This window comes from Nakaseomyces bracarensis (genome assembly GCF_045282275.1).
Source record: "Nakaseomyces bracarensis strain CBM3 chromosome Unknown Scaff9_0, whole genome shotgun sequence".
Taxonomy (NCBI): Eukaryota; Fungi; Ascomycota; class Saccharomycetes; order Saccharomycetales; family Saccharomycetaceae; genus Nakaseomyces; species Nakaseomyces bracarensis.
The window spans coordinates 750,130-767,740 of record NW_027263970.1 but is presented as its reverse complement, the minus strand read 5'-3'; the positions used below and the strand labels follow the sequence as shown (position 1 = coordinate 767,740).

The window sequence follows — 17,611 nt, the reverse complement described above, 5'->3', positions numbered from 1 at the left end:
ATTGAAATATTCATTTTTCGGATTGCATTCATTCAATCAATCGTTGTCATTTTTTAGTTAATTGTAATTTTCTCATAAAAAAGCGATGAGATCAAAACTAAGTAATTATCAATAATTCAGAAACAGTCAATTGGTTCCAAGTTTTAAATATCATCGAGTGTATATAAATACGGTTTTCTGACTATTATATGCTTTAAAAAGATCAAAATTAATATAGTGAGGGCTTACATTTAATCGGTATGGTAGAAGATACAAGTATTCCCGTTTTATTTAGGGACTACCAATGGAATACTTTGGGAAGTTTTATCAATGGAGATCCTGATTTGACACCGCCAAATCTGATGATACAGGGGTATAGTGGTACTGGAAAAACGTATACAATCCGTAAATTTATGGAATCCAATACTGATGTAGCATATGCGTGGCTACAGCCTATTGAAGTGGTATCGTGGAAACCACTTTTCCAAGCTATTGCTAGATCGACACAACAGGCACTAATGGAAAAATTTCCTAATCTGCAGAAGACCCAATATGACCCTATGGCTGTAGAAGAACCATCTTTTTCGGTACGTTATTTGACCAATCTCTTCTCACACTACGATTCGCTTCCCGAGAGAGTCCCACTTTACATAATATATGATGGGTTTGACCGTTTACAGGATATTGATTCACAATTGCTTTACAAGGTCTTGAAACTACACGAATTACTACCAAGGCACTCAAAAATTGTATTAAAATCGGTGTTTATTGTCCGTGATATTAGCTTTGTTCAGAGGTACAGTACTAACTCGCTGCCTTTGATTATCTTTCCTAGATACAGCATCGACGAAATAACTGAACTTCTTATATTGTCAAGAACGCAAGAATTAATCAATAGTAATTTTATGGTATTACAGCTAAAAACAATGGAAGGACTCGTAGTTGATGTTGATTTATTAGAGAAACTGGCAATAAACTTTATCCAGTTAATAGTACAATCCTTTCAATCATATACGGGAAATGATATTTTTGCTCTGAATGATTTAATAGACTTTAAATGGCCACAGTATGTTAAAAATATAAACTCTACAAATATATTTGATCCTCTGGCCTTATATAGAGCTACTGTAAAGGTATTTGTTTCAACCAGTGATGGCCTTCTAGAAAATGAAGAGATTTTGGAAAACGAAGACATCAGTGAAGTTAACCAGACTTATGAATTGTCAAAGATTTCAAAATATCTATTGATTGCTGCTTACTTCTGCTCCTATATTGAAGCAAAATACGACATTAGTATATTCTCGAGAAGGACCACTAAAGCTGCAACTACTAAGAGAAAAAAGAAGGAACAAAATCCAAGATTTTTGCAACCATCTTTCTTTCATATTGAAAGATTATTGGCTATTTTCCAGTCTATATATCCTATCGAATCCGATATTCCAAAAGGATCTTTGGCATCCCTAAAATCGGACGAACTGATGCGATCGAATGTTGAGGTATTTCAAAATTTGTCTGAATTATTTTCTTTGAAATTAATTGCATGTACTACTGCCAAAAATTTGGATATGCTGGGTCATAAGATCAAATGGAGGGTCAACGTTCCTTGGGAAATTATTTTAGAAATTGCTGATTCGGTGAACTTTAATATTGCAGATTTTTTCAGTGATATTCATGAATGATATTTTACTGCAATTAAACCCTTTTGAATTATATTGACTACAACGTGTGAAATGTTGGCATGCCTTTAAATGTGAGTTGTATTATTACGAAAATTAATATGATTGATCCTATTTTCATATTCATTTTTATTTTTATTTTTATTTTTATTTTTATTTTTATTTTTTTTTTTTTGGAATTCTAAATGTTATTTAATCAATTAGAATCCTATTCATGGCAAAGATTATCATTCATTGTTGCAAACTTGAGATAGCTCATACGAAATTTAAATCATCATTCAAATACTTAACGATACCATACCTTATTCTCCGTGATTATATTTGGTTCAAAAATTATAAACTACTAAAAAGAACTAAAAAGAATACAAATACAAATACTATTGTGACATTGGTCCATTAGAGAGGTAACGCTCTCTCATCATATTCTCAAAGCGATAAAAGAAGAAGAAATATATATCCTAACCCTAAATTGTTTTTTATTGTAGCGGCATATCCTTGATATGAAATTATACTTGTTGTTGGAGTAATACTCCTGGTATCTATAGGTGGCCGTGAATTAACTTGTAGAGAAAATGGAGGAAGATGGCTTAATGTTGGGCTAGATGTTGGTGGTTGCTTGTTAAATGTGCCAACTGAATTTATTATTGTTGGAACAGTTACGCTATTCCCAACATCAGGTGTAGTAGGTTTGATTGGTATAATTATTGAGGTGGTTGTCTTTAGTATCAAATTGGATGATGGTGAGCTAGTTATAGAGGGTACATTATTAGTTGTCATTGGGATTGACTCAAATTCTGTTGGCGGTTGAATATCTGAGCAACTTAAGCATTCTAAGAAGGACGTTGAACTTTCAGGAACTATTGGTGGGTATGTGGAGTCTGTAGTAACTGTAGGTAAAGAAGTGCTTATAAAAGGAACTGTTAATGAAGTTGTAATTACCAGGCTAGATTCTGAATTAGGAACTGACAATGATGAGTTGCTCGTTGATGAGATAGATGATATAAAAGAGGATGTGATATGATTTGTTGACGTTGTCAATGATGGTTTTATGGAAATTGGTGGAGTTGTTGTTAAGTTGACAGATAAAGAACTGACACTTTCTGATGATTTCGTGGTGATAGGTTCAGATGACGAGTGTAGATATGATATGGGAGTTTCTGTAGGAGGGGTAATTGAGCTAACCGATGATTCCGTGGAGCTAATTGTGGTGATAATTGTTGAATTAATATTCTCAGATGGTACCGTTGGTATAGAAACGGTGTGAGAGGAGCTTGTCAAGAATGTGATACTACTAGGTATAGATGGTATGGTTGAGGAAGTAGTTGTAACAATAGAAGAACTATTGGTACTCTTCTCTGAACAGTGTGGACATATTACAGATGTTATTGTTGATATCGAATGGGAGCTAATAGGAGTGGTTGAGGGTGGATTTGAAGGAACTGATACCGGTACCTCAGCTATAGCCGTGTCACTAACCTCATACACTATGTAGTCAACATTAGCGTAATGTTGTGTAGAGTGCGTTGTATGAGCTAAAGTATCAGTACACGTATACTCTAAATACACGCTGTGAAATAAAGTGTTTATTCCTTCTTCAACACCTTGCATAGCGTTAATCCATAAAAGATGACCGTCTGGTTGCTCACCTATTGTTATTATGAGTTCATTACCAAAACAATTAACATCTACATCTTTAGCTTCCTGGTAAGACTTAGGAAACCACCAATCATTAAAGTGATTAGAAATAAAAACTTGAGGTGAATCACAATCTAAATTACAATTTTGATCTTTAGAATCAAAATTAATTCTCTGGGTACCACCTAGAATATAACCATTAGGACAATTCATTGAAAGGAAATAGGTCTCGACTGAATCATATGAAGTTGTTTTCATTGTACTGTAAAAGGCCCCGCTAAATTGAGCTGCATTGAAGTGCACCTCAGTGTTCAGACCCTCTTCCAATTCAATGTAATTCATACCGCTTTCGAAATAGTTTGCATTTTCGAGTTCATATTCATAGCAAGAATCACCATTGCTAAAACTCAGCACAATTTTAATTTCACCATATATTTCAGGATGCGGGGCTAAGTCAATCAAAGTTGTGCATCTCAGAATTGTATCAGCATATTTAAATGCTGCTTGTTGTGGTATAGTACAATGAAATACTTCAGGTTGAAGTCTATCCTTCATGGGTATTATAAGTTCGGTGCTATCTTCAGTGAACTTTATCCTATATACACGAGGTAATACTAGTTCAAAGTAATCGTCCTTCTTAACAGTGTATGATTCGGGTATACGGAAATTAAATTTTGCCTCCCAAGCATGATGTGGTTCTATTATTGGTGACTCAGGTTTTAATGACAAATTTGAGAACTCAACTGACTCGATTTTTGCAGCCATACATAAGGGAAGTAAATAGAATGCAATTAGCAGGATAATAACCATTGCTAAAATTTAATCACTGATGATAATAGTAATACTTATATTGTACGAACAATACCAATTAAGTGTCAAATATAATTTATCTGATTATTATAGGATCTAACGTTGTTTTTTTTCCATACAAACCAAGAAACTATATATATAAATAACAACTAGGATTTATAGATGGAAGATTGAGACTTTCTAAAGTTTTAGTTATCTTGATTTGGTTTGTCCTACACCTTATATATAATTTTTTTCTATCTTTAATATTGTTTCTTTTGATGTCAGTATTTTCTACACTTTAGAAAATACTAATTGTGTCAGGTCAAGGCCTAATATTTTGACAATATAGCTATGTATCATGTTTCAAGTTTCCAAATGTGGTTTAATAATCTATCATTTCAGAACATTGAAGATGTTGTAAAAAAATGCATCAAACTTAAACGTTCAAATATATTTATTATTAGTAAGAAACCATACAAGGTTAAATTAATGCTTTGATACAATTATGTATTGTTTTCATATTTTTTTGTTAATCTATCATAAAGTACTGTGGTCTATCGGAGTTATCAGGCAAAACACAATTGAGGATTTAGTAGAACCTTAACCACATGATCGATAATTGGCTGCATTACAACACACCTATTCTTACTTAAACTTCTATTGATATTAACAAAGTCTGAGTAAAGATTGCAATTATAAGATAGAAGAAACCATTTTATGTTTATATATATATATATATTTCCTAATAGATCTATCAATGACCAATTTTTGTTCAATAATGGAAAATATAAACCCCCTCATCCACAAATTCTCAAGATGTAACCTCACAACTATAAAATCTGAGATCAGACAATTGAAAATGTAAATCAACCTTCAAATGAATGAAATCTGGCTCTATCCAGAATGTTTAGTGTGTGTGGTCTGTCCATGTGTGTGGAGATTTTACCACAAAAGAGACTACTTTGAAATCTAATCCTACGGGATTTCCAATAGGACCTCGGTTAGAAGGTGTGGAAGAGGTTTACATATCGAGATCCAACAACAATACATACCAAAGTGACGAGCAGAGAACAGGTCAAACCATGCAGTTATTCAAGTACTTTCTGGGTATGTCCATTTGATGAAGTAACAAGCCAAGACTAACAAGCAAAGACTAAATCCTTTCAATGGTATTAATCTTAATTTGACTTACCCGGATTTCCATTTCCGGGTAACGAATTTCTCGGATTTCGTGTCTCGACATCCCGAGAGTTTAGTTTAAGAAGAAGGGGCACTGAAATCAAGCTTGATCTCTGCATTGTAATCAGCATTTGTGGTTAGGGTGTAGCCCATTAAACACTTTTAAGGACGTTCTGGTGTTGTATCAAGTTGCATTGTGAACTTGGATTAGTACTAAAAAAATTGTTGTTGTTTTTGACGCCATAGTTACGATATTTCCGTTGAAAAGTTAAATAAGCATTTGTCAATAAAGAAAAACGGAATGTCTGATCAGAGGGTGTTTTCGAGGTATAAGGCCAGTGAGATCGGTCCTGAACTGCAAAACTTTGAAGTGAATAAGTTCAAAACCAATTCTATCAAACGGAAGAATGCACTTAGAAAAATTATAGCTAACCTGACTATTGGAAATTACAATGAGATGGCTATGTTGGAGCCAGAGATTATGAAATTCTGGGCTATCGATGATGATTTTGAAGTAAAGAACATATGTCATGAATACGTTTGTGTTATTGGCTCAATGAAACCTAGATTAATTGCAGACTCCATGTCTCATATACAAAATGATCTGAAATCAAGGGACGAGGAAATACAGATGTTAGCACTAAGGACGCTACTCAGTGTTCCAAGTTCAGACTTCTTGAATGAGGCATTTAGGTATACTTCATCTATAATAACACGGAGGAATAATGTCGGAGAAGATCTGGTAAAATCATGCATATCAGCAATGGTGCAGTTAGATGAAATGGACCATGAAAGGGTGTTGCCGTTAATACGATCCCTTTTTGAAATATGTGATAACCGTCATGAAAGCATAAGTATTAGAGTAGCAGCATTACATACTCTTCACACAATACATGAAAAGAATGTACACATGAAAAACTTAGATATATCGGTCGATATGGCATTGAACATTCTTGAGAACCTCGATAAGGCCAATGAATGGGATAAGGCACTTGTGATTGAGACTCTACCTATATCTGTCATTCCTCAATCACATGATGATGCATATGATCTAATTGATGTTGTGATACCGCAATTACAAAATGTTAACACATATGTGGCATTGAACACCCTTAAATTTATCATGTACTTATTAAATTATGTCGAAACGGTTGCTGACGTTGTGATAAAGAGAATTTCAAATTCTATTGTTGCATTATTAGATAATCCTGCGGAAATACAATTTTTGATATTAAGAAATGTCATTCTTCTACTTTTAAGTAGAGGACCTGAATTACTCAACTTAGACATATCTTATTTTTTTATCCAATATAACGACCCAATTTATGTGAAGGACACGAAATTAGAATGTTTATATCTTCTTGCCGACCAGCAGAATCTATACCAAATATTGGAGGAACTTGAGCAGTATGCCACTGATATTGATATACAAATGTCTAGAAAAGCTATCAGGGCAATTGGTAATCTCGCTGTTAAACTGGATGAGGACTCTGCATCTGAATGTTGTGAAACTCTTCTACATTTACTGGATTTTGGTGTTGATTTTGTGCTTCAAGAAATTATCTCTGTCTTTAAGAACATTCTGAGAAAGTATCCAGATAGATTCAAGAGTTATGTTTCTGAATTGATTAAGTATATTGACATTGTACAGGAACCTGAGTCCATCAATGCAATGATTTGGATAATAACGTACTATGCAAATGATATACCTAATTATTTGGAAGTATTCAAGCCGTTTGCAACCAGCATAAAAAGTCAGCCATTGGAAATCCAGTTCTCTATCTTAAGTTCTAGTGTTAAAATGTTTTTGCGTAATCCTTCTGAAAAAACGGAAACCAGTTGCATGCAAGTTTTAAAATTCTGTACTGAAGATAACAATAATATTGATCTAAGGAATAGAGCATTCTTTTATTGGAGGCTACTAGCTCTAACCAAACCGGAGAGTGGTCCAAACAAAATGAGTTATGAGTCTATATCAGAAATCATTGATGGTGAATTACCTATGCTAGAGTTGAATACAAAGCTAGACCCTGCAATTCTAGAGGAATTGGAACTAAATATTGGTTCGATAGTCTCTATTTATCTGAAGCCAGTGGCGCAAATTTTCCGCCAAAACAAAACAAAATCATTGCCAAAGAATAATATACTGAATACTGATAGGGAGCACTTGAAAATAATGTCATCAAATAATAACTTTTCAATACCAGAAAATGCAGAAGTGGAAGACTATTTTTCACCTAGAATGAGTGGTCCCCATAAGGTAAATTCAAACAGATCAGGTTCATTACCAGGAACACCAATGTCAAATAGTTCTGGAAACAGAAAGACCATGGCTGATTATGATAGACCTGCTGAAAAGGTTAATCAGTTAAGTGGTAAAAGGAAGACTAGCACTAGTACCACTATGAAACTCGCAAGAAAACCAACCGGTTTACTCAGAAAAATGTCTTTAAAGAAAAAGCCTTTTTAAGAGCTTTCATAATGACATCAATAGCATAATATTTTATGACAAAAATTTGTACTGGTACAATAAAAATAATATAATAAGCTTACTTTTATTTTAGCAATGGTATTATAGATAAGGGCAAGATATGGCATTATGTTGTGTTACTAAACTAGTGATTTTATTATGCTAAGTACACAATGTTATATGTTTGTGATATAAAGTTTAATGATATATTAACTTGGTGAAATTAAATTTAATGATATATTAAAGTGATGAAATTAATTTAACAGTAATTAAACAAAAATAAGACATTATATTTTGATCTATCGTTAGGTCTCGGAGAGCGTTTAAATTTCGATGCTTAGTAGACATATCTGAAATCTCTATTTTCGATATCTGTCAAGTCTAAGAATTGAAACTTTTCGTGATTCTTCCTTCCCTGTTCCTTGTCCCTTTTCTCATTTTCCTTTTTGCACAGATATCCAACGTAGAGTTGTAATGGGATACATAAAGCTTGAGTGACTAATAAAGTAATTTTAGCGGGGATGTATCTTGGAGCAGAGTACGCTCTGAACATCTGAGGAGCAACGATACAAGAAATATTATAAACTATCATTGTTATAGCATTCCTGAAAATTCTTTTACAGTAACCAGATGTGTTGATGGAGTTCCAAATATAGATGTTGGTGATAACACAAGATCCACTATAGACAAGGTAAAGGGAAAACAAATTACCTATCTTGTGCTTTAGTGGAAGGGATATCAAAACAATGGACCCAATAACTGCTGGGATATACATTGATGTGGTAACTAAAGTGAAGTTACCCCATCTTGAAATCATCTGTGTTGTGACAATGATAATAATAGCCACGATGGCACCAATTGGTAATTGTAACAAGGCTGATTCATAACTATCGAAGCCGAAAGTCTTAGTAATTGTGGTAGAGAATGTCCCGATGGCACCAGTGGAAATCTGTGAGAAAGCTGTAATCATCAACATTGGCCAAGTTAGTTTATCGTGTAGGAACAGTTCTTTGACGTGAGATTTTTTGAATTTCTTATTTTCAATACCAGTCTGGTTTTCTCTAATGTGCTCTATAACTGCTACTTTCTCCTCATCGTCCAAGAACCAAGCATTTGTGACATTATCTGGAAGATACAAGAATGTTACAATACCGAATACAACAGTGACCAGCCCCACTACCAAAAACATGATCTGCCATGATGTGAAATCCTTACCATGGTAATGAAGGAACCCGAACGAGATCAGACCACCAATGATGTAACCAGTACCAGCTTGAGTAGCCCAGAACCCAATTCTGGCACTTTGTTCCGATTTTGTGTAGTACATACCACTGATAGCAATACATCCAACAGCACTGGCCGACTCGAACATACCTAGCAGAGTCCTCACCACCATAAGTGAGGCGTATGTCTTGCAAGCCGAGTGGCATGCGAGCACGGCACCCCAGACACAGATGAAAGTACCCATGATCTTCGACAGCGGGAAGTATTGGATCAGCAACGTAACGATAGGCTCCATGAAGATGTACGCAGCAGAGAAAATCGTACCCAGATTACTGAACTCATCACCTTTCAAATGGTCCTTAATACCCATGGCAGCCGCATAGTTCAGCAGCGCCTTGTCTAAGAACATGAGCAGGTAGGTTATACACAGAAAACTCAGGATATACTTGTCCAGTTTCCTCTTGATTTTCTTATCCAGCACGGTGGCCCCATAGAAACTTTTGTCCCTTGTGTTGCTCTCATCTTCATGCACATCCTCCCCATCACTCTTCTCAACATCTACCGCAGTCCTCTTCAAGAACTTCAAAGCTACATCAACCTCATCCTCATCAATGGAAGACGATGAAACACTCTTTGAAACACTAGCAGACTCAAACTTCTCTTCCACCATTATACGTTTGTGCTATTGGCTCTATCTTAGTTCACCTATGTACAAGAAATAAAAGTTTCATGATTGTCATATATACAATAGAGTTGAGTTACTATTTGTTATATATACGAATTAGTCAGATAAAGAAAAAAAATTTTCACATCAATCACAGGCAACTTGAGTTTTACTACTAATCGCATAATAATTAAATTAATATAATTTAATTGAATTAATTAAGAATTAATTTAATCTATTTTTAATTGATGAATAATTAAGGTACATCCACAGAAACTCCCGTACCATAAACTGTATATTTATTTTATTACAGTTTTTTAAGATGATTTACTGGGTTTCTCTCTCTTCTCGCCCGAGAAATTATCTCTTTTTTAATTTTGAAGTGGTGAGATTGCACTGAAAATGCAGTGCAACCATCCCAAAGTCCCTACTATTTAAAATGAGTCGGCCTGTGGCCATGCAAGTTGCGGAGTCCCAGCGATATGCAACAAATGGAGTCGGAGGGAGGGTAACCAGTTTGAAAAAAAATTATTCTTGTCTGAATGTACGAATTCAATCAGGTGATATTTCCCATCACATGGTTATAGTACAGTGTGATGTATGGTCAGGTGATTTGTCATGTGATATGTACGTATAGTATGATTTGATCTTTCTTAGTTTCCCCTCTGCCAGTACCATAATTTTTGGCTCTAATTTATTAGATTTTAATTTAGTAAAATTAGATGGAGAGAGGGCTGTTAATATTCGATTAGTTTAAGTTAATCACTCTTTTTGCATTGGTCATTGCTTTGGTCAATTCTAAGACGAAATATACCCTACACAAATGTCTGACTCGGAGGAAGAAGTAGTGGTGAGAAGGAAGAAAGTGGTTCAGGATGATGGGAAGAGGAAGAAGAAGAAGAAGCTGAAGGTGTCGAATAAAGACCTGCAAGGTGCTAGTGGTGGGTATGCGTGGGAAGACGAGATCAAGAGGAGTTGGGACCTAGTGGCAGTGGACGATGAAGGTGATATGGCCTCTTTGGTGGCCAGCATCGTCGAAGCAAGGAAGAAAAGAGCTGCCAAGAGTGATGTGACGCCGTACCAGCGTGGTATTATTAGAACTTTGATCCTTACTCTGGATTGTAGTGAGGCGATGTTGGAAAAAGATCTGCGACCCAATAGACACGCGATGATACTGCAGCATGCAATCGATTTCGTGCATGAATTCTTCGACCAGAACCCTATCTCCCAGATGGGTATCATTACAATGCGCAATGGGCTGGCACAATTGGTAAGCCAGGTAAGTGGGAATCCTCAAGATCATATAGATGCCCTGAAGGCCATAAGGAAACAAGAACCGAAGGGGAACCCTTCTTTGCAGAATGCTCTAGAGATGGCCCGTGGATTATTATTACCTGTTCCTGCACACTGTACCCGTGAAGTGCTTATCGTATTCGGTAGTTTGTCAAGTAATGATCCTGGTGATATACATCAAACTATCGCATCCTTAGTTCAGGAACAGATCAGAGTTAAAGTTCTTGGTTTGTCTGCTGAGGTCGCCATTTGCAAAGAATTGTGCAAGCAGACTAATTTCGGTGATACATCATTTTATAGAGTGCTGTTAGATGAGGCCCATTTGAAGGAACTATTTGACGAAGCTGTGACGCCACTCCCCGTAAATAAGATTAATAAGGGTTTCACTTTGGTCAAGATGGGTTTCCCTACTAGAGTATTTGAAGAACAACCGACTTTCTGTGCCTGCCATTCAAAGTTAATATACGGTGGTTATTTCTGTCCAAATTGTAACAGTAAAGTCTGCTCCTTACCTACAGTGTGTCCTTGTTGTGATTTGATGTTGATCTTATCCACTCATCTGGCAAGATCTTTCCACCATTTAATGCCTTTAAAGACTTTTGCAGAAGTCCCTACTGATAACGATTTTCCCACAGAGAACTGTTTTAGTTGTCAACTACGTTTTCCTATACTGAAGAATCAGAAATCTGGACAGTTATTAACTAGTTCACGTTATAGATGTGAAGACTGTAAGAATGATTTTTGCATTGATTGTGACGTATTTATTCATGAAAGTTTGCATAATTGCCCAGGATGCGAATCCAAGGCTACTATTTTATAAGCATATATAGAGAAATGATATACTCTGTAAAAAAAATGTTATAAACATATTAAGTACAGGATTTATATAATATATTAGATACATTCCGAGTGAAAGCAGAAAATAATAACAATTGTGTATGTGAGTATGTGCACAGAGGTTGGACAGTCGCATTCATTAGTTATGACGCAAATTTAAATAATTAAAATATAAACTCTATAAAATTACCAATATCATGCTTGAAAAATTGGAGATTACCAGCATCATTACTACAAAAGAAATTGCATACATTTAACCATTTGAAGATTTAGACTTTTCCATTTTCCTTGCACCAGAACTATTACTTCGAGAAAGGGATGAATTACTTTTGGTAGCTGATGTGATGCGATTCCTATGAGGAGATCTTACTAGAACACTATCTGTCATTCTACTTTCTTCTTTTTTCCACCCATCAAAATCAATCAAAGCTTGCATGCAGCCCCATTCGGTGATTTTTTTGCTTAACCAAAGCAGATTTACCGGTTTCGTTAAATAGTCATTACAACCTGATATCAGAGCTTCTCTCTTATCTTCTTGTGAATTTGACGCAGTTAAAGCAACAATGATTACAGGCGAGTTAGCGGAGTCACTAAAATGAATAGAATTAATTGATCCAGGGGTAGATACCCGTTCACTTTGATTTGCTATACCTTTCTCTTTCTCAAGTTCTCTAATTTTTTTTGCTGCCTCTATACCAGATAGAACGGGCAGCTGTAAATCCATAAAAATCAAATGCAGGTTTCCCTCCTTCCATTTATCAACAGCCTCTTTACCATTTTTTGCAATTTTGTATGAAATCTTATTCTTCCGCAAAAAAGATCCTAAAATAGCTTGATTAATCACGTTATCTTCAACAATGAGGACATTAATTTTTGGGAATACTTTCTCACTGGTTGTAGTTAGTTTAAAGGGTAACGTATCTAAAGCAGTAACATTTGGAGATTTACTCTTAGGTAGAGGATTGGGTGAGGGCTCTATAGTTTTTAGAACATCTAAAGGAGATAGTAGCAGTTGGCTGTTATTCCTAGTTCTGCTCTGTTCATATTCATTATTAACTGAAATCGACTCCGTATCAACGGTCAATTTCTTTGGACCATCAGTATTTTCTTCGTTGTCTGGATTTTGTATAGTAGTATTTCCATCGGCATTAAATGACAATTCCTTGTGGTCGTATGAGGACTCTCTAGAGAATTTTTCTTCGCTATTACCTTCCTTTTGAAAATCTTTCGGTACTAGTAGAAGTGCAGGCTGTATACCTTGCATATTCTCATTAGATGGTATTTCATTCCTTAGTTCATCTTGGTAATAATCACTTTCAATATCCTGATGATAGGAATTATTGTTGTCTATAAACTCTGTTGCACCTGGAACTACTTCCCCATAATTGGTTAGTTCGTCAGGATGGTTACTAACATCAAGTTCTTGTGAATTGCTAAATGCTAGTGGTGTGGTAGTTGGTAAGCCTGGGTCTACTTCTACATTTACGGGTGGATGACCCTGTGGTGCATGACCTAAATCCAAATTAGAAAAAACGAGTAATGGAGTTGATGAAGTTTGTGTACCGATAGATCCGAACAGAGAGCAGTAAATTTGGTATACCTGTTCATCCGGCTCAAAAACTAGTCTATAATTCATATCGTCAACATCCTCAACTGAATAACGCAGCGCCCTTTTGGGTGAAAATTTTGTAACATGAGGATTAGGAGATGCATATTTTGGATGAGAATATAGGTTCGTCAATTGTTCATTGTGAATTTCAAGCCCGTTGTTATTCAGCTTCGAAGCCATACGCGAAGTCGGTATGGACTGAAAGGTTGGACTTGCAGAATTCGATCTTCGATGCGATGACATATATTTAGACCGAAGGGACGGTCTCTCTGGGAATTTCATACCCTGTTGAGGATTTGGTTGTGCTATCTGGCTTTTCCCTAATGTCGGTGATGGAGGAGGATATTTTTCTATGGGGCTGCTTGCATTTATTAAATCTGAATCCTGTAAACTCGGGGATTGTGTGTATATCCCGATACCGATTGATATAAGATCATTGTGCCTATTCCAGCGCATGTTCCCCAGTTTTTCCATGAGTTTCTTCTTCAAGTCCTCTACAGTGTCATTCTCATCAAACTCTACGCTTACAGGCTGATTGATATCATCCGTATTGTAATCTAGCTGTAACCATACTTTCCACGACTGCGAGGCCTTCCAATTGGATTGGAAATTGGCCAGTGAACTGGAGGATTGTGATATCAACGAAAATGGTCTAGAACTATGCGTCTCACTCATCAATAGTAGTTGTTGTAGTTATTTCTTGTCCTTTCACTTTTTCTATACTGAAATTATTTCTCCCTTGGATTCTTCAATTTATAACCTACTTGGAACTGTATGAATTGATATTGCGCAATTATTAATCTTCTTATCTATTTCGTTAGCTACTTCTTTTCTTTTTCCTCTCAGTTTGACAGCTCAATCCCAATTATATCAATTCGGAGTATTAAATAGTAGAAAGCCTCCTTCTTTCGGCACAAAAATTCAAGCACACCTTAGCTTCAACTGGATCCTTATATCTGGCAGCAACAATTAGATAGTATAGCCGTCTTTCCCCCCTGAATTCAAGATAAAAGTCTATCTCTTCAAAGGGTCCCCAGTTGTGTAGAATCGTTATTTTTTAATATTTTTTTTTTCTTTAAAATCTAATTATTTATTTTTAGAACAACAACGCAAATCCGTAATAAAAAGTGTGTGTTGTGCGGAGTTTTCTAAGCAACACCACATTTTTCTGTTAATAACAATAGTTTGGTTATATTATATTAATTATATTATATTAATTATATTATATTATATTGATACATTGATTCTATTATATTATTATAATATACTATATTATATTGTATTATATTATATTATATTATATTAATCCAATAGCAATTCTGTGCTATTTGAATGAGTGACTTTACATTATATTGGAATGTAGAAGAGATGCTTTTTTTTGTTTATATATACTATTACATTGTAAAGAATGGGTCTATTCCTTTGTCCTTCTCTTCGTTTGGTTTGACGAAGAATTCGTCCCATATGGACTGGGAGGTCACCTGGAAAAGTATATCTACCATTTTTTGGTCTTCCTGGGCAGGGTCGTCTATGGATGGCAAGTCTGGGAGGTTGAATTCATCTTGAATCTGCTGCTGGGACATCTCCACGGTGTTGTTTGGGCCATTGAGGAAACTCATGGATCTGCCCCTCTTAGATGATGGCAGTTGTTCATCTTCCTTAGCCTCTTCTTCAAGTTTATCCAACTGCAGGAAAAACTTGTCTAGAGGTAGATCAGGAATCCCGGCTGAAACTGACGGCCTTCTAGTACCAGTGTTGGTCTCTGGTAAATTTAAGGATGTTTGCATATTTGGTGCCTCTATACCACCGTCTATTATATTGGATTCAGAAGGTTTTTCACCATATTTTAGCTTGATGACCACCTTTGAAAGAACGTCGTAACTTTGGAAACAATTCTTAGCTGCTTCGCATGTACCTATGAGCTCCTTCAAAACATAGAGAATCTTCCCAGTATAGTCTTCAACTTCTTCCCGCTTTTCTTTGATGTTGTTGCCAGAGTAAAAGATGACATACAGATAAGTCATCCCTGTCATGAATAAGTTATGGACGGCAACCCATGTATATCCGACTTTTTGGTTAATGCACAGATAGTAGAACACATCAATTGTCCCCTTGGTACTCAAAAACACGATTTTGAAAGCAGACTCGCTCAATGTTGGGTATTTTGGTGACAATCCGTAAAGAACACTTTTTGTATAATGATAGTTAAGTTCGAATAGGGAAGAATTGTACTGGCAATCGACCATTCTTTGTGACCTAGGCACTGCCTTGTCATACCACACATTTAGTTCATCGTGAATTGCATTTCTCCATTCTTCTAGATCACTATATTTACGTGGTATTTCAGCTTTTGGTGCATACAGGACCCTGACAATATTAGCTTGAATCTGTCTTATATTGAACATCGCAATTGCAAGTCTTTTATAAGATATAGACTTAGGTTTCATATCCGAAAAGTCCTCTATATTTCCGAAGATAGGGGTTATTTCACTATCTGGTAATAACGATGGGTATCTAGTGGTGATAGTATCTTCAGGAATCCCAAATGGTCGACCAAAATACGAACACACTTGACGATCTAATGAATATACACACCAGAATAGTCTTCTACGGAGTTCCCTCGTAAATGGATCATAAGTCATATTTAATTTTTCGGAATGTAAACCAAGATCCACTGTTAATCTCAGAACCGAGCCCATTGTATACCATACACCTGGAACATTTGGCCTCATTATAGAATATATCGCATGCAGCAGAGTACCTGTGAGAGCTTCCAGTCTATCGGCAGAAGAAAATACGTCTTTACTGTAATGTGTAGCTCTGCGTTTAAAGGTAACGACTTTGGTAATGTCTGATTTGAGAACTCGGGTAGCATGACCTATAGTGAAAACCATGTTCAGGATAAAGTATGGTATTCTATATTTTTCTGGTAATTCCATTTCTTTAATTCCCTGATCGTGTAAATTTTTCCATGTAGAATACCATGGTTGTAATGGTAGATTATTTTGGTCTTGGAAAGGTACCTGCCCAGCCACCATGAAATTTTTGTTTATCTTTGTCTTATTAGAAACTAATGTAATCTTTGAATTCCATTGTCCGTAAATTGGCTCGTAATATTTCTTAAGAAAGAGCTCCCTGTGGAACACAGGAAGTTGAGAGTTCGTATCTATGAAGAATCTGGTAATCAATTGTTCAGCTTCCTTGATTGGCGGAAGCTCCAATGGGTCAAAATCTGGGTCCTCCTCGGCGAGCGCGTATTCCCTATATTTCATTTCTCGTAGTTTTATGTCTTCATCAAATTCAGCATTCATATATTCTGGTTGAAAATTTGCAGCTGTGAAAACTAGCTTTGCAAAGGAAACACCGGAAGAATCACCTAGAAAAGAATTTTTCGTAGTTTCCTTTATTGATCCAATGGCAGAGAAATTCTTATTAGTCTCTTCTAGATCTGCACCAGTTGAGATATTTTCCATTGGACTTGCTGTTTGTGGCATCACCTGCTTTGGTGACCTGAAAAATGGGGATTGTTCTACTGAAGGTGACCGTGCATTACCAAAATCAAGGGGAGTTCCCGACCTACTTGGTACACCGCTATGACTAATGTTGTTGTAGTTTATTTTGGATGGATCTTGCATCATGTGGCCCTTCTGTACCAGATAGTTCCCGAGCAGATCGTCTACTGGTATCACTGAGTCTGGTTTGAATTTTTGTTTGTATGCATCGATATTGCAAGAAGTATCCTGCTCAGAACAAGGGACATGTCCCTCTATCATAGCAGGATTAACACCACATTCGATCAGTTTGTTCATCATTACAGATAGCTTGTCCTCGAGAAAAAACACATATGATCTGGGGACATCCTGGCCCGTCACGGGATCCACCGAAACACATGGAATATTGCTCTTAAGACACCCTTTACAGCTCGGATATCCCTGATCACACTTGATCTTCTTCTTCCTACACAACTTGCACGCATTTACAAGTTTAGTAGATCTCCCCATCACAGGTAATTTCATCACATTCTTTTTCTTCTTACCTACCTTCTTATCTCTCATAATCAGTTTCCACAATGACTTTTTTATATTTTTTATCTGGTGCTTATCTCAACCTGAATTAAACTAAGTCAATTATATCCCTCACTCTTTGGCTTTAATCAATGATGGAACTGTTATAAGTTTCTGAAACTTTTCCGATGTCCTTATACTTATCTTTTACTTTTATTTAATAAATCAATGATTTTCTTTTTATCTATA

The 17,611-nt window shown here is 35.9% G+C and overlaps 7 protein-coding genes across 7 annotated transcripts; 3 read left to right on the top strand and 4 right to left on the bottom strand.

The window, feature by feature from the left end:
* Positions 1-239: 239 nt before the first annotated feature.
* Positions 240-1,658, top strand: ORC5 (origin recognition complex subunit 5; the record flags this gene model as incomplete). The annotated part of the gene is made up of 1 exon (XM_071052731.1): positions 240-1,658. One exon carries the CDS (start codon positions 240-242, stop codon positions 1,656-1,658), a length of 1,419 nt encoding a protein of 472 aa, XP_070906578.1.
* Positions 1,659-2,081: 423 nt separating this feature from the next.
* On the bottom strand, positions 2,082-4,100 carry SAG1 (Sag1p; the record flags this gene model as incomplete). Its single annotated transcript, XM_071052730.1, has 1 exon — positions 2,082-4,100. One exon carries the CDS (start codon positions 4,098-4,100, stop codon positions 2,082-2,084), a length of 2,019 nt encoding a protein of 672 aa, XP_070906577.1.
* A 1,462-nt stretch (positions 4,101-5,562) lies between these two features.
* APL1 (Apl1p) lies at positions 5,563-7,731 on the top strand (the record flags this gene model as incomplete). Its single annotated transcript, XM_071052729.1, has 1 exon — positions 5,563-7,731. The coding sequence occupies one exon, from the start codon at positions 5,563-5,565 to the stop codon at positions 7,729-7,731; it is 2,169 nt and encodes a 722-aa protein (XP_070906576.1).
* A 337-nt stretch (positions 7,732-8,068) lies between these two features.
* THI73 (Thi73p) lies at positions 8,069-9,625 on the bottom strand (the record flags this gene model as incomplete). Its single annotated transcript, XM_071052728.1, has 1 exon — positions 8,069-9,625. The coding sequence occupies one exon, from the start codon at positions 9,623-9,625 to the stop codon at positions 8,069-8,071; it is 1,557 nt and encodes a 518-aa protein (XP_070906575.1).
* Positions 9,626-10,442: 817 nt separating this feature from the next.
* Positions 10,443-11,732, top strand: SSL1 (TFIIH/NER complex subunit SSL1; the record flags this gene model as incomplete). Its single annotated transcript, XM_071052727.1, has 1 exon — positions 10,443-11,732. One exon carries the CDS (start codon positions 10,443-10,445, stop codon positions 11,730-11,732), a length of 1,290 nt encoding a protein of 429 aa, XP_070906574.1.
* Positions 11,733-12,002: 270 nt separating this feature from the next.
* SSK1 (mitogen-activated protein kinase kinase kinase SSK1) lies at positions 12,003-14,033 on the bottom strand (the record flags this gene model as incomplete). Its single annotated transcript, XM_071052726.1, has 1 exon — positions 12,003-14,033. The coding sequence occupies one exon, from the start codon at positions 14,031-14,033 to the stop codon at positions 12,003-12,005; it is 2,031 nt and encodes a 676-aa protein (XP_070906573.1).
* A 719-nt stretch (positions 14,034-14,752) lies between these two features.
* On the bottom strand, positions 14,753-17,413 carry PPR1 (Ppr1p; the record flags this gene model as incomplete). The annotated part of the gene is made up of 1 exon (XM_071052725.1): positions 14,753-17,413. The coding sequence occupies one exon, from the start codon at positions 17,411-17,413 to the stop codon at positions 14,753-14,755; it is 2,661 nt and encodes an 886-aa protein (XP_070906572.1).
* Between the last annotated feature and the right edge of the window lie 198 nt (positions 17,414-17,611).